The 12,936-nt window shown below is 52.0% G+C and overlaps 1 protein-coding gene across 1 annotated transcript in view; it reads right to left on the reverse strand.

Annotated features, from left to right (window-relative positions):
* The window catches only part of TSHB (thyroid stimulating hormone subunit beta), a 48,868-nt gene extending 36,822 nt beyond the window's left edge, over positions 1-12,046 (reverse strand). The window contains exon 1 of the mRNA XM_060231171.1: positions 11,867-12,046. Coding sequence (XP_060087154.1) covers positions 11,867-12,024 — 158 coding nt within the window. The 5' untranslated portion in view covers positions 12,025-12,046. The remainder of the gene's footprint in view (positions 1-11,866) is intronic.
* Between the last annotated feature and the right edge of the window lie 890 nt (positions 12,047-12,936).

Consider the following 12,936-nt stretch of genomic DNA (forward strand, 5'->3'; position numbering starts at 1 on the left):
AACTAGAGTCGGGGGTGGTGGTTTAGTCTTGGGGTGCCAAAGCAAGGGTCCAGGGTCCTTCTTCAAGTAGCTGGAGTGGAAACGAGGGTGGATATGTTTAAGGTTTTTTGGCAGTTCCAGTTCAACAGTTACCTTATTTATAATCCTTTTTTTTTACAGTTTTGTGCATTAGGCAAGTGTTTGGTCGAAATGTACACCTTGCCTCCCACTGCTAAGTCCCAAAATTCAGAGTGTTTTTTATCATATTGGGTTTTGTAGACTTCTTGTGCCTTCTGTAGTTGCTTACTAATAATCTCCCAACCTCCGGCTATCCCTTGCCACCATTCGGTAAAGTCTGCAGGGGCTGACGAGGGAGGGGCAAGTTCAGGGAACGGTTCGCTTTCATATCCATACATTGCTTGGAAGGGGCTCACTTTAGTGGTGCTATGCATGCTGTTGTTGTAAGCATACTCTGCAAAGGGTAGCAGAGTCACCCAATTGTCCTGTTGGAAGGACGTATAGCAACGTAAGAACTGTTCCAGCACCGCGTTGGTGCATTCCATCTGTCCGTCCATCTGTGGGTGGTAGGCAGAGCTGAGCCCTGGCTCCATTCCTGCTAGTTCACAGAGGTGCCACCAAAATTTGGCAACGAATTGTGGGCCACAGTCGGAGAAGGAAGTGGGGAAGGCGTATAGCTGAAAGATGTGCTGGAGAAACAACAGAGCCACCTGCTTGGCCGTGGGGAGTTGCTTACACAGCATGAAGTGAGCCTGCTTAGAAAAAGTGTCCACTACCACCCAGATCACTGTCTTCCTCATTGAGGGAGGTAAGTCAGTTATGAAGTCCATGGATATACATTCACAGGGGCGCAAGGCGGGGGGAAGAGGTTGCAAGTGCCCTGGCAGCAACCCTTCCCTCTTTTTTGCCATGATACAGGTGGGGCACCTTGTTGTATATTCTCCCGCATCCTTATGTGAACCTGGCCACCAGAATTGTCGCTGAATCAAATGCACTGTCTTTACAAACTCAGAATGCCTCCCCAGTTTGGAGTCGTGCGCCCTCTGGATCACTCGCTTATGTAAAGAGGGGGGCACGTAGAGTTTCTCCCCTCGGCGCCAAAACCCATCCTCCACTTTTGTTAATTGTAAATCTTCCTCTGGGGGACTATTGAGGAAAGCTTGTTTCAGTTCGGTCAGGGGGCTCCCTTTCCCTCCGGCTCTGTGCATGCGTGGTTACCAATGCGCTTAGTTGGGAGGGCGTGAACAATGAGTCAATAACTTCCTTCCTCTTGCTATCATGTTGTGGGAGGCAGGACAACGCATCCACCAAAAAGTTCAGTTTTCCGGGAATGTGCCCCAGTTTGAAATTGAACCGCTGAAATAGTCCCGCCCACCTTACTTGCTTATTGCTGAGGTTGCAGGTGGCAATGAGGGCGGCCAAGTTTTTATGATCTGTCCAGAGTTCAAATGGTAGTGTCTCCACTTTTCTAGGGCCAGTTTGATGGCAGAGGCTTCCTTGTCCCACACTGACGAGTTACGTTCCGCCAGGCAAATATGCGCAGGGGTGCAACTGGCCATCTGGCCCCTCTGGAGTAACACAGCGATGTTGCTCGCATCACATTGGACCACAAACCTTTTGTTTTCATTGGGGTGTATTAGGCAAGGCTCGAAGGTGAACCGGGCCTTAAGTTCACCAAACGCCTTTTGGCACTCCCCCTCCACAGGAGGCTAGAGCTACCCTTAGTGGCTTGAGACCCCTTCCCCTTGGTTTTCAACAGTTCTGTGAGAGGTGGTAAAACACGTGCCCGCCCTGAGCCGACAACAGGTCCGGTTCCGCCGGAAACTGGTAGAAGACCCCCCTCGACAGCTGGAGCAGGATCGAGAACCAGCTCTGGCGGGGCCACCAGGGAGTTACTAGAATGCAGCGTGGCCTCTCCTGAGCTAACTTGTGGACCACCCTCATCAGCAGAGGCAGAGGCGGGAACATGTAAAGGAACCGGCCCCCCCAAGGAAGTAGGAGTCCATCTCCCAACGAGGCTGGATCCGCTCCCCCCCTGGCACAGAACAAAGGGCATTTCTTGTTCTCAGCTGTGGCGAAGACATCCAGCTGCGGGTACTCCCAAAGCTGGAACACAGGTTCTAGGAAATGCCACTGCAGTTCCCATTCGTGTGGAGAGGCCCCACCCCTGCTGAGGGAGTCCGCCTGTATGTTGAGGACCCACGGCAGATGTGTCGCCTTCACAAAGATGCCGAACTGGAGGTACTCCATCCAGAGGTCCATCGCCAACACACAGAGTCGACGAGACACTGCCCCCCCCCCGCCTGTTGATATAGCACAGGGCAGTGGTATTGTCTGTAAGGAGTGCCACCGTCTTTCCCGCTACCAGCGGGCGAAAGGAGCGAAGGGCAAAATGAACCGCCAGCAGTTCTAAATAATTTATATGGCACCGAGCCAGTCTCGGTGGCCACTGACCACCCACACAGAGATCTTTCAGGCGGGCCCCCCATCCCCACAGGGAAGCATCGGTAGTGATAGTCATAGTAGGGGTCGGAAGATGGAAGGGAGCTCCCTGACAGATGTTGCTCTCCGACCCCCACCATTGCAGTGATCGAAAAGCTGCAAGTGGGATAGTGAACCTCTTTCGAGGTGAGTCCCTGAGAGGGCGAAAATGGCGCAGGAACCATAGTTGAAGACCTCTCATTCGTAGCCTTGCAAAACGCAGCACACTTGTCATCGCCGCCATCAACCCCAGCATCCGCTGAAGTTGTTGAGCCGCGCCCCACTGCCGCCTTTGGAGCAGCTGCACCAAACTGATAATGTCTTTTGCCCTCTGCGAAGGCAAAAATGCCCGGTGTTGGTTTGTATCCAGCAGAGCCCCTATGAACTGCACTGCCCTTGATGGAGTAAGATGGGATTTCTCCAGGTTGACTTGCAACCCCAGGGTGACGAGAAGATGCAGAGTGATGACAATGTGCGATGATAGACTCTCCCTTGACTTCGCCACAAGAAGCCAGTCGTCGATGTACGGGAAGACAACAACTCCCTGAAGACGAAGATGGGCAGCCACAATGCTCATCAGTTTTGTAAACACCCGAGGAGCAGTGGACAGGCCGAATGGAAGGGCCCTGAACTGGAAGTGCCAAGCACCCACTGCAAAACTTAGGAAACGCCTGAACGCCGGATGGATGCTGACGTGGAAGTAGGCATCCTTGAGGTCCAGGGTCGCCATCCAGTCCCCTTGATTGATGAGAGGCAGGATTGTTTGCAGCGTGGCCATTCTGAACTTCTGGTACAGAATAAATTTGTTCAGATTCCAAAGGTCCATGATAGGCCTCAAGCCCCCGTCCCTTTTGGGGACTAGGAAGTAGCGAGAGTAAAAACCTCCCGTCCTGGCTTCCAACGGAACTTCCTCTATGGCTTGTTTCTGTAGGAGGTTGCTCACCTCCACCAGCAGAGGTGGGGAAGGGGGAGTGGTAACTACCACGGACTGGTTCGGGGTCTGAACAAACTCTATTTTGTAGCCCTCTTTTACGATGGACAGAGCCCACCTGTCTGTGGAGATCAACTCCCAGGCAGGTAGGAAAGGGCATAGGCGGATGGATGTAACACCAGTGGGAGCGATAACGCGTGCTGGAGGAAAGTCAAAGCCCCTGCTTCTGGGGCCGAGCACTCTTGGGCTTGCCTGTTGGTTGAGACCCGTAACGGCTCCTGTTGTTGCCAGAGTAGGAGGGTCTTTCAGATTGCGAGGGACAAGGACGCCATTGCTGCTCAGGCGAAAATTTCTGGAAGGGCTTCTTGGCCCAAGGCTTATGCCACTGCTTGGACCTGGAAGTTCTAGGGGTGGCCTGCACGCCCAGATTCCTCGAGGTCTTGACGCTCTTATCAAACTCTTGCAGCACCGTGTCAGTAGTGGTGCTGAAGACTCCGTCACCCTCAAACGGTAAGTCCTCCACAAAGGTCTTAGTGTCTTGGTGTAAGGCAGTGGATCTGAGCCAGGAGTGGCGCCGGATGCAGATAGCGGAAGTGATGGCTTTGGCCGAAGCCTCCACCATGTGCTTTGCTGCAGCCAGTTGTTGTCTGGCAACAGCAAGGCCCTCTTTTTGCATCTTCCTGGCGGCAGCCTTCTTATCCTCACTCAAGGAAGAGAGAAGAGGGGAGAGTTGTTCCCACACGGAGTACTGGTATCTAGCCATGCAAGCTGCATAATTAGATACCTTCACTCTGAGTGCCCCTGCTGAATAGACCTTGCGGCCCATACCATCGATTTTCTTCCCTTCCTTATCTGGTGGGGAGGGATGAACTTTACGTGCCTTCGAGGAGGAGGAGACGACCACTGAGTTTGGCCTCGGGTGGGTAAAGAGGAACTCAGCTCCTGCCTCCTGGACCCTATACATGTGGTCCAGACATTTGGAGGAGACCGGCGTAGACGATGGTCTCTTCCAAGGCTCTTTAACTGCCTGGAGGATCACCTTGGTGACTGGCAAGGCAACAGCGGTGGATGTGTTCCTCTGCATTATATCGAACACATTGTCGTCCACAATTGGTTCTGGCTGAGTCACAGGCAGGTTGAGAGTGGCTGCAGTTCTCCGCACAAGGTCCCCGTATGACTTCAGATCCTCCGACGGCGAAATCGGAAGCTCCTCAGCCGTCTGGGAGACCGGTGAAGGCTCCATGTCCTGGGCTTCGCTATCCGATTCCGATGACGAGGAATCCTGGTGAGCGGAGTGCTCCGATAACATTGGCGTCAATTCCCTCGGAGGAGACCGGATCAGCGGCGATGGTCATCGATGAGCTTCGAGCGGGACCATGCATCGTTCCGGGGGAATCAATACCGATGCAGACGCCTTTTGGGATCGGTGCGACACTCGAGACATGGAGGAAAACTCCGACTCTCGTTCCCACTCCGGGAACTCTTCTGGGTACCACTGGTACGGCGGATAATAAGAGTACGGAGGTTGCCACCTACGCTGTTCCCACGGTGGTATCAGGAAGCGGCGAGGTGCTTGAAAGGGTTCCACCTCTCATCTCTCTCGGGGCCCCATCGGTACAGGCTGGATGATCGGTGCCGAAACCTCCACCTCCGATTCGCTCGCACTGCGTCGACGCGAGCCCGACGAGGAAGATCGCTGAGTCAAGTCGATCTCACGCTAATGCTCCGAGGTCGACTGACGTGGCTGAGTCAGCGGGCTGCGGCGCGGGGAAGCCAGGATCTTCCTCGGTGGTGCTGAGGTCACCGGGGCCGAAGCGTCGACCGAAGGCGAAGGAGTGCGGGGTCGCTTCCGCTTTTCCTTCGATTTTGCCTTCTTAGGAACTCAGGTCCCTGAGTCGTCTCGGCGCTTTTTAGCGGGCGTGTCCACCGAACCCTCACGGGAACGCTTTGTGGAGCTGCGCTCTTCCGGCAACTCGGTCAGAGTCAAAGTCAGAGCCGCATTGGCCGATGCGCACTCCTGTGCCGGAGTGTCCGCCGACTTCGGTGCCGATGAGGTCGCCATAGATCTCTACGGGCGAAGCGCCGATTCCGTCAAAGCTGCCGATAGACGGGCTGCTCGGTTCTTCCTCGTTTGTTGGAAAAGCGAAGGCAGTGCGGGCAGGCCTCCATGCGATGCGCTTCACCAAAACACAGCAAGCACAAGGAATGGCCGTCTGGGGGGGCAATCTTTTTCCCACAAGCACGGCAGCGCTTGAAAAACCCCCAGAGACTGTCCATAGATGATAGCCGCTAAAAAACCCACTCAGAGTCCTCTGAGGGGAAAAACTGGGGGAAAAGGGGCGGAACACCCCGAAGGGCAATCCGACAAACACACACAGAAAAACTTTTTTTTTAAACAACTAACTCACTAATTAACTAACTATCTATCTATCTACACTAAGAAAATAATAAACGGGCTAAACAGAAGAGAAAAGGGCAAAGCCAAAGATTCTCACCGACCGGGGAACACGAAAGGTAAACCTCTCAGCGCAGTGGTCAGAAAGGAACTGGTGGGATCCCCGCGCCGGTGAGCATGTGTACTGGGACGCCTGTGCATGCTCACTGGCGCCGAGCGCGGAAAAATCCCGGGCTTTTCCGGTACTGATTCGGGGATCGCGCAGGCACACTATCCCATGGGTGTGAAGCACAGAGACCACTCGAAGATCTGTAGCTTCGACAAGCTAGAGGAGGCCCTGAGGGGCTGTTTCGCCTGGGGCCTGAGGGACGAAAGACTACAGCAGAAGCTCTTCGCAAGGGAAGAGCTCACCCTCCAGGGCGCCTTCAAAGAGGCCACAGCATTTGAGAGAGCCACCAAAGCTTTCAACAGCCCGAAGGCAGAAGCCGTTCACCAGGAGGAGACAGTGCAGAGCCACCCGGAAGAGGAGGAGATGCACCAGCTACGCTGCCCACCCGGGGCAGGACCAAGAGCAACACAACGGCCACGAGCGACGGAGAAGCCAACCAGCACCAAGTGCGCGAGCTGCGGGGATCCGCACGAGCATTGGGACTGTCCCTATCGCAACGTGGACTGCAGGAACTGCGCAAAAATGGGCCACATTGCATGGGCTTGCCAGGCCAAGGCCGGCCGCAGATGCCAGTCCACCAACCAAGACTCGACCGAGGACTACTCGACCAGCCTGCAGGTAATGAACTTGCCCAGCAATACCCCCGACAAGGTCAAGGTATTGATCAGGATTGAGGGAAACCCCTGCCTGATGGAACTGGACTCAGGCTCCTCCATCTACATAATTTCGGAGGAGTCCCTAAGAAAACTGTGCCCACGTGGCCGGCCTATGTTGCGACCTGCTGGTTTCATACTACGGGACTTCCAAAAGAACCTCGTACAGATCCTGGGATGGGCCACGGTGAGGGTGGAGTTTAAAAGCTTTAGGGGGAACCTGGATATACTGGTGGTCAAACGCCAGCTCACCACACTGCTGGGTGTGGCCTGGTTTCGTCCATTGGGGATTCAGATTGTGGGGGTGCAGCAGTTGGGGATGCAAGGGTTTGAGCATGTGTGCAGGGAATTTCTGGAGGTGTTTGATGGGGCCCTAGGGTGCTACAAGGGTCCTCCCATATCCTTACCCCTCGACCCCCACGTGTGGCCGATACGACTAAAGGCCAGGCGGGTTCCGTTAGCTCTGAAGCCCAAAATCGAAGCAGAGCTGGACCGCCTCACAGCCCAGGGAGTGCTAGAACCGGTTTCATACGCCACATGGGAAACCCCGATAGTAACCCCGGTGAAGCCTAATGGGGACGTGCGCTTATGCGCCGACTACAAGTGCACCATAAACAAGGCACTACAAGATAACCCCTACTCCATCCCAGGAGTCAGTCACGTTTTGGCAGTCCTGGAGGGGTCAAATATTTTTGGGAAGCTGCACTTGGCCCAAGCGTACCAGCAGCTCCCAGTGGACGCCGAGATGGTGGAAGCCCAGACCATAGTGACCCACAGGGGGGCTTTCAGAGTGTGATGGTTACAATTTGGGGTGAGTGTGGCTCTGGGGGTCTTTCAGAGCCTGATGGACTCTCTCCTCAAAGGGATCCCTAGGGTGCAACCGTTTTTCGATGACGTTCTGATAGCCGCACCAGACGTGGAGGAGTTCAGCAACCGGCTGCGAGAGGTCCTCTGCAGATTCCAGGCGGCCGGACTGAAAGTTAAACGGGAAAAAGGTTCCCTCGGGGTGCCGAGGGTGCAGTTCTTGGGGTTTGCGGTGGACGCGACAGGGATCCACCCGATAGCGGACAAAACCAAGGCCATTGTGGAGGCCCCGGCCCCCACATGTAGGGCAGAGCTACAAAGTTTCTTGGGGTTATTAAATTTTTATCATTTGTTCTTGCCCCACAAAGTGGCCTTAGCAGAACCCCTACATAGGCTCTTAGATAAAAACGCCCCGTGGGTCTGGGGAAAGAAGCAGGCAGCCGCCTTTCAAGCGGTCAAGGAGCTCCTAGTATCCAATAACGTGCTCCACCATTTTGATGAAGCCCTGCCGGTGGTTTTAGCGTGCGATGCGTCACCATATGGGGTGGGCGCTGTCCTGGGTCACCAACTCTCGGACGGGAGGGAGGTCCCAATAGCATATTACTCCAGAACCCTGACCCCCGCAGAGCGCAACTATGCCCAGATCGATAAGGAGGCCTTGGCAATCGTGGCGGGGGTGCATAAATTTAATGACTACCTGTACGGTAGACATTTTACGATCGCCACGGATCACATGCCGCTCCTGGGACTCCTGGCCCCAGACCGCCAGACGCCACAGATTCTGTCACAGCGCGTCCTGCGGTGGAATCAGTTCCTGAACTCCTACTCATATGCCCTGGTCCATTGCTCAGGCAAGGCGATGGGTCACGCGGATGCCCTCAGTCGCCTTTCGCTGCCCTCCATGGATCCGGCCCCGGCCCCAGCCCACCATGTGATGCTCATTGAAACACTACCAGAGAGACCCCAACATGCCGCCAAGGTAGCGAAGGCCACGGGGCGGAACAAAATACTTGTGCGCGTTCTCAACTGGGTGGGGAGGGGATGGCCCGAGGGAAAACAGGCTGAAGAATTCAGGGCCTTCACATCTCGCAGGGAAGAACTCTCCTCGCACAAGGGGTGTCTTCTCTGGGGAAGCAGGGTGATAGTTCCCCCCCCCCCATTGCAGAAGCAAGTACTGGAGGCCCTACACAAGACGCATCCCGGGATTGTACGGATGAAGGCCCTAGAGCGCAGTTATGTATGGTGGCCGGGAATGGATGAAGAGATCGAGGGGTGGGTTTGAAGGTGCCAAGCCTGCCAGGAGTCCCAGCCCGAACCACTCCATGCCCCGGTCCACAGCTGGGAAGCCAATAGGAGGCCGTGGTCTAGGTTACATATTGACTTCGCGGGGCCTTTTCAGGGCCAACCATTCTTCATTCTGGTGGACGCTTACGCCAAGTGGTTGGAAGTTATCCTGGTAGCCTCCACCTCAATGGTGGCGGCGGTCCGAGCGTTGCGCAGGGTCCTTTGCACACACGGGATTCCTGACACCATCGTCTTGGATAATGGGACCACGTTCACCTCCTGGAAATTCTGGGAGTTCTTGCAGAGATACCTAATAAAACACATACTGTCCACCCCCTTCCATCCGGCCACCAACAGCCAAGCAGAGCGGATGGTATGCACCACTAAAGAGGCCCTGGGACGCATAGTACAGGGCGACTGGGACCACCGCCTGGCCGCCTTCCTATTTGACAATAGAATCATCCCCAACCCAGTCACAGAGGTGAGCCCAGCAGAGTTGTTAATGGGGAGGAAGCTGATCACAAGGCTGGACCGGTTGCATCCTGACCGGGCCACCAATCTCTGCAGCTCTCCCGAAATCAGGGAAGTGGCTAGAGGGTTCTTTCCGGGGGATCCGGTATACGCCAGGAACTACGCTAGCGGCCCCGAGTGGGTAGCGGGTCGGGTGCTGCGCATGATGGGGTCCTGCCACTACGACGTCTCAACAGAGGGGGGCCAAATTCTGCGGAGGCATATAGATCAGATGCGCCGCCGCACTTTGCTGGAAGAGCCGGCTGCAGTACGGAACGAGGAGGAACCTGTAGCTGCCCCGCTATGGAGAGCTACCCCGCCCCTGCCGACCGCTCCGACCGAGCGGGCAGAAGGGCCACAATGGAGCGGGGGCAAAACCCCAAGAGTAGGGACACCAGCAGAGCAGCAGGGCGCAGACAACCATAGGCCGGCGGTATTCCCTAGCAGGGAAACCGCCGCCCTGTCTGCCGCAGCAGCCATGGCCCCGGCAGCCCCGGTGACCACTCCTACTCCACAAGTAACCCCAAGGAGGTTGACCAGGGAATGCAAGGCCCCCGCTTACTTGCAAGACTATGTGTCCTGAACTAGAGGGGGAGGAGTGTTATGTCTTGAAACATAAGCTGATGTACCGCATGGCGATCGTTACAGAGGCGACCCCACGGGTCCCCGGATGTAGCTTGCCAGACGCCCCGCCCATCAAGATCTGTGGCGGGAAGTTTGACTGACCAGGATTGGACTGGTCAGAGTGGGGGGCAGTTCCGGGTAATGTATATAAGCGGGACCCAGCCCACGTGTTCTCTCTCTTGTAATGGACTACTGAATAAAGGATGTTGCCTTCAACCCATCTCGCAACTCAGTACATTATAGAATATAAACTGACCTTTTCCAATCCTGTGGCCACTGTTGCATTTTCCAAATTTGTTGACATAACATGTGCATCACTTTAACAGCATCCTCTTTTTAGGACTTTGAATAGCTCAACTGGGATACTGTCACAGTCTTATGTATTATTTATATCCCAACTTTCTGCCTTCATAAAGTCTACCAAGAGGATTAACAATTTAACATACATGATAAAATCACATTTTAAAACCAGTAATACTGGATGGACTATTAAAAATAGTTAAAATACATACAAAGACACTAGAAAAGCAATTTAAGCATTGATCAGGAAGAAGGGACCAATGAAGGAGGATAGTGGAAGATGGCAACAGAAGGGGACAGATGAATTTCCCTGGGGAGGGAGTTCCAGAGCTTTGGTTCCATGACTGAGACATCCCTCTTCTAGGTTGCCATTCACCTAACCTTGGCAATCTGGAAGAGGGATGTCTCAGTCAGTCAGGCACCTGAAGCAGGCCTCCAAAGACGATTGCAGTGGTTGGGCAGGTTCATAAGCGAATAGATGGTCTTTCACTAATCATGTAGCTCTTCGGGTTGATGGTAAATGTGAATGTGGTTTTCTGTGAATTATGGAGTAAGGACCAGTGTTATGGTACAAAGACAGTAAAATATTCAATGATGAGTGAGTAAATGTTCTTAGTGCCTACAGAGGAGCATGACCTGCATGTGACAACTGCTGATTGGGGAGATAAGGGAGGATTCCACTCTTCCAAAGATACCAGCTGAAACAGTGTTATTTCCATCACTTTGTTTTTATTATTTCTGCAGAAAAAGTCTAAGTGTGAAGGAAGAGCAAACCACTATCATGATCAAACAAACATATCAAACTAGTCTCCAGTTTCTTGCAGTCTCTTTCATAGTCCATCCAGTAGTTCTTCAGGCTACTGTTGTCCTGTCACTAAAGAATGCAGGCATATCAAGCACAGTGACTCCTCATGAAGCAAGAAATACCACCATATCTAACAGCACTGCAATGCCCACTGGGTTTAGTCAAGAAGCAGAGAACAAAACCACACTGTTCAATGCAAGTACCAGTGTACCTGCAATTGGGAACACAACCAATTTACCTTCCCTGCTCTCTACATTTGCACAAATCATTCACTCTTCTCATACAGAAACTAGCCATCCATCAGAGATCACAACTGAAACCACAGCAAAGGTGACAAATTTTTCTACGGAGTCTTTTGTTACTCGTTCTACATATAACCCTGTTAAAGATCCCAAAGTCACAACTTCAGCTATCACACAAACGGAAACAGCTCTGCCTTCTGCAGCTTCATCACTGTCCAGCAGCAAGGTGTCACATGTTTCAGCCAGCCAATTGCCAGGTATGTTTGGTGAGGAGATACCTACACATTATAACTGATAATGCTTTTGGTTGAGTAAACATTGACTGCTTTTCAAAATTGCTGTGATATTGTAACTGAACAACTCTATATTTCTTTTTTAAAAAAATTACAATAATGAATATAAATCAAAATTTACATAATTTAAACAGAGAAATAAATGATCAATCTGCAAATTAAAAACAGATTTCCAAAACTGCACAAAGGGTTCAAGACAGTCAAGCTCAGCCCCAGTTCACCATTTCATCACTGCTGCACCAGAATGCTGCTAGTTAATGTTCTTTCCTCCATTCTCCTCACCTCCCTGAATCATGTCCCTTTCTGCTTTTGTGTTTACTATGGCTCTCCCACCTCAGTCGCTTTAAAACCTGCTTCCATATTCACTTATGCACTTACCTCACTCTCTCATCAGATTTTGAAATTCCTTCCACATCCTTTTTCCAGCATTCTGCTGTTACTCCTCTGTATCTCCATAATTTCCATGAGTGGTTTTTTAGAGCAGTATCCTCCCTCCCCCTTTTAATTCGCTTCCAGGCCTTTAAAAGCAGAAACATTTCCTCTGATTTTTCCCCTCCCTTTCCCTAGCAGGCTAACTGGTCTGTTTTTATTGGTCAGTTTCACACTATGTCTTTTGAAATAGATTGTTTCGCATGTCTTTTGAAATAGATTAGGAAAGTAAATTAGCTTGGTTGGTTAAGATGCTGGGCTATTTTGTATTTGGAAAAAAAGGCTTCCTTTTAAATTGACTCTGACCACAAATATTTCAAATGTAAGAATGCTGTAACCTACTTTGTGACAGCAGCAGCCTTTTTATAAAAAACTCTGATCCATCTTCTTCCTCTTTTTGTAATTTCTAAATAACAATGGGCCGGGGGCGGTGGGGATTCAGACTGCAAGGCACTGACATTTCCACCTCCCCTCTCTCCAGCCAAGTAGTCAGCATTGACTCTCACTAAATGCTTAAAGCAGTGCCTGGCAGTGGGTTTTTTTCCTCCAGCAAACTCCTTGACTACTGATAATGGGGAGGGGGACACTAATAGCGACCACACAGTAAATTCAGCTGGAAGAATCTCCTATTTCAAAAGGCATGCCCAGTGTGAAACTAACCAATCAGGAGAAAGCAATTCCAGAACACTACCCAGGTTTTCTCATTGGTATGTAGAATATATACACTGCAATTCTCAATACAAATTGGAGAGAGAGATGTAGAATGCAGGCACAGCATTAGAAGTAAACCCCAAACGGCTCAACTTCAGTCAAAATCAGAATGGACCTATGTCAGACTGAGTGAGTAACATTGCAAATTGGAAACAACAGTACCTGTGGGATTGCCTGGAGTACCAGATTTTTTTTAAAAAAAATATCTGCTGCTTCTGTTTCTGTTATTTAACCACAATACTATGTGCCAAGAGCTCTTCTGGTATGATATTGAGTATACAGGAGATAAAGCATGTTTGTTAAAAAAA

This window comes from Heteronotia binoei, chromosome 2 (assembly GCF_032191835.1).
Source record: "Heteronotia binoei isolate CCM8104 ecotype False Entrance Well chromosome 2, APGP_CSIRO_Hbin_v1, whole genome shotgun sequence".
Classification (NCBI taxonomy): domain Eukaryota; kingdom Metazoa; phylum Chordata; class Lepidosauria; order Squamata; family Gekkonidae; genus Heteronotia; species Heteronotia binoei.